This window comes from Mizuhopecten yessoensis, unplaced genomic scaffold, assembly GCF_002113885.1.
Source record: "Mizuhopecten yessoensis strain PY_sf001 unplaced genomic scaffold, ASM211388v2 scaffold10009, whole genome shotgun sequence".
Classification (NCBI taxonomy): Eukaryota; Metazoa; Mollusca; class Bivalvia; order Pectinida; family Pectinidae; genus Mizuhopecten; species Mizuhopecten yessoensis.
Genome location: NW_018408333.1, coordinates 2331 through 5032, shown reverse-complemented (window position 1 = coordinate 5032; position 2702 = coordinate 2331). Strand labels below are relative to the sequence as shown.

At 36.1% G+C, this 2702-nt stretch overlaps 1 protein-coding gene across 1 annotated transcript; it reads left to right on the top strand.

The window, feature by feature from the left end:
- Positions 1-884: 884 nt before the first annotated feature.
- Positions 885-2603, top strand: LOC110459298 (the record flags this gene model as incomplete). Its single annotated transcript, XM_021511482.1, has 3 exons — positions 885-988; positions 1124-1279; positions 2080-2603. Coding segments are annotated over 3 exons (580 nt in total), but the record flags the coding sequence as incomplete, so codon positions are not given.
- Positions 2604-2702: the final 99 nt, after the last annotated feature.

The window sequence follows — 2702 nt, the reverse complement described above, 5'->3', positions numbered from 1 at the left end:
TGTACAACTTGTTTTCTGTGTTAGAATAAGTGTTATATTGTTTACATTACATACAATGTAAAACAAAAGTATCTTGTGCGACAACGTACATCAATTAAAAGTCTCCAATAAAACAATAGATAGAACTTATCATTAGTTATACAAGGACGGAAACAAAAAGTCTGCCATGGTACAAATACGAAATCGAAGAAAATGAATAGTGACAAAATGTTAAGGAATAAAAAGTCTCTGAAGAGATAATGTACAGAAATGAAAAACCATAGAAAGATTATGATAATACAATAGAAAACAAATAGAAAAGCAAAAGGAACTGTGTAGGAAATGAGCCGTCAACGGTGACACAATGTGTAGGGAAAAACTCCTATGATACGATGTACAGGAATAGAAAGGTTATATATTCAGAAATCTACATTAAATTCCATTTTTTTCATGGATTAATCAAATGATACATAACGATGGTAGGCTGTGCAAACAATTTATATGTATACAAACATTATCACATTTACATTAGATTACATTACAAAAGACAAACTACAACTTAGCCATGTTTCTGTATTGCTATCCCCGAATACTGGCTTCTGATAAGAATACCCCCTGTCCCGTTTTAAGTGAAGGAATAAGAAAATATGCTAAATATACGTCTATTACCTTAAGCATTTGATTCATGAGATGTGATACCATTTCAACAAAGATACTACATATGTTGTTGATTCAAAGGTCATGTATACAATCTTTGCACGTTCTTAGGGTGACCTTGTTAGGTTACATTGGTATATATGTGATACATTTATTTCAGATCCAACCTAAGACCTATTGCTCGCCGATAGCTTTTAATTGGAATTGTTCCATTGCTATTCCGGAAACCACCTGGCACTTTCTACAAGGAGCCATCAGCTGNGTTCCGTTGCTATTCCGGGAACCACCTTGCACTATCAACAAGGAGCCATCAGCTTGTGCCGATGCTGTACACCAGTCTACGGATGGAACGGTAAAACTATACCTTTCTTACACATTCTCTAAACCTGCAAAAACCAAAATCAATATGTTATTGCTGTATAAAAAAACATCTCTGTTATTACCCACTAATTTTTTTTCATTGTTTCTTACATATTCTTTTTGATAGGAACATTCACAATTTGTCAAAGTAATGGAAAGTCAGATCAACTGACTCCTTGTGGTGACGGATTTCACAACTGGAACAGTCCCTTCTCATCCGCGGAGTATGTCGAAGTCTCTGAACACGCTTACTGGGTGTGCCAAAAACAAAACCCCTTATCCGGTACGTAACAAACGTGTTTTCGCTTTTTGTCATGTAGACAGGCGGTACTTAACAAACACTTTTACTTTCTCGTGTATAAAACCAACTTTAGAGGTACGTAACAAAATATTACTTCGTACTCAACATAGACTACAACCTTAGACAGTACGTACAAGATCCTTTTGACAATCGATGTCATACATTTTCGATTTGCTTCTAATAATGCTTTTCTGTGATGTGCACTATCAAAACCTTTTACTGTACCAATTGAGTTGCCGCCAGGATCCAATGCTTCTTTCCATATAACACGAACTGTAAGAAAATGGATGATAAAGACACGCCCGAATATAAAACCAAAATGTTAATTGCTTAATATATCGTTATCCTTCATACCCGTGACTTGTTTCAAACATGTATACAAAGCGACGGAACACGATTATTTGATCAATCACACTGACTGCTAAGTTGAAAGTTGAAACATATTCCTGTTCAAAATTGGTTGTATACGTACATACACCATTCTGACTGAATACGGTACAACGGCCAAGTTTCAAAAGTTATTCTCCAAATAATCTATCTTGAATTTGAAAACAACCCAAAGTACCCAGCAAACGTTTTGTTATCCGACGTACCGATCATACCCTTTGTATCTACTGTAAGTCGTATTATAACAGGTCGACTTCTTCTCTGGTTGACACCTGTTTTATACGAAAAATCACAAGAAGACTAATTTTCAAGGCATTTTGCCGCTTCACATACATAACATATAAACTTCTTATGATACAATCATAATACATAATTTTTCAATATTTGTATTACAGATTCGGACATTCCACATGTGATTTGGAAGCAACAGGAGTTCATTGTTAGAAAGGGCAAGTCCATCACACTTTTGGCTGAAGTTCACTCGTCCACAAAGGTGGTCAGGGTTGCTTTACTCCACGAAAATGTGAAATTTCCCCTGTTAGATCCGAAAATGTCAAGTGACGTCTTTCCGCACTACGATCACAGCTACACCGTGCACTTCACGCTCAGAAACGTGACGACATCAGATGGTGGCCGGTACTTCAGTGTGGCCACCAACAAACAGACTAGTGGATGGAGTGGTATAACTCGCCTGGCAGTTCTGAATGGTATGTAGGTCAGTTTTTATCCTGAGGGATCAAACAATAAAATCTAAGAAATGATCGAAGTGATGCAAATATATGCGTTCACTTGCTTAGAGAATCTATCACTAATCCAAATCGCTTGCGAATATTGATTCAGATGTATTAAATTATGTACGTCTTTAACATATTGTTTTTATTGTCACGAAACATCATTGTACGAGTACCAAATAGGTACAAAAAATATAGCAATACAAAATGTGGTCAGAATGATAAAATTCGTATAAGCCGAAAGTGTCAGTGCTGTGACCTTTAACATTCCCTAATGAACAATGTCA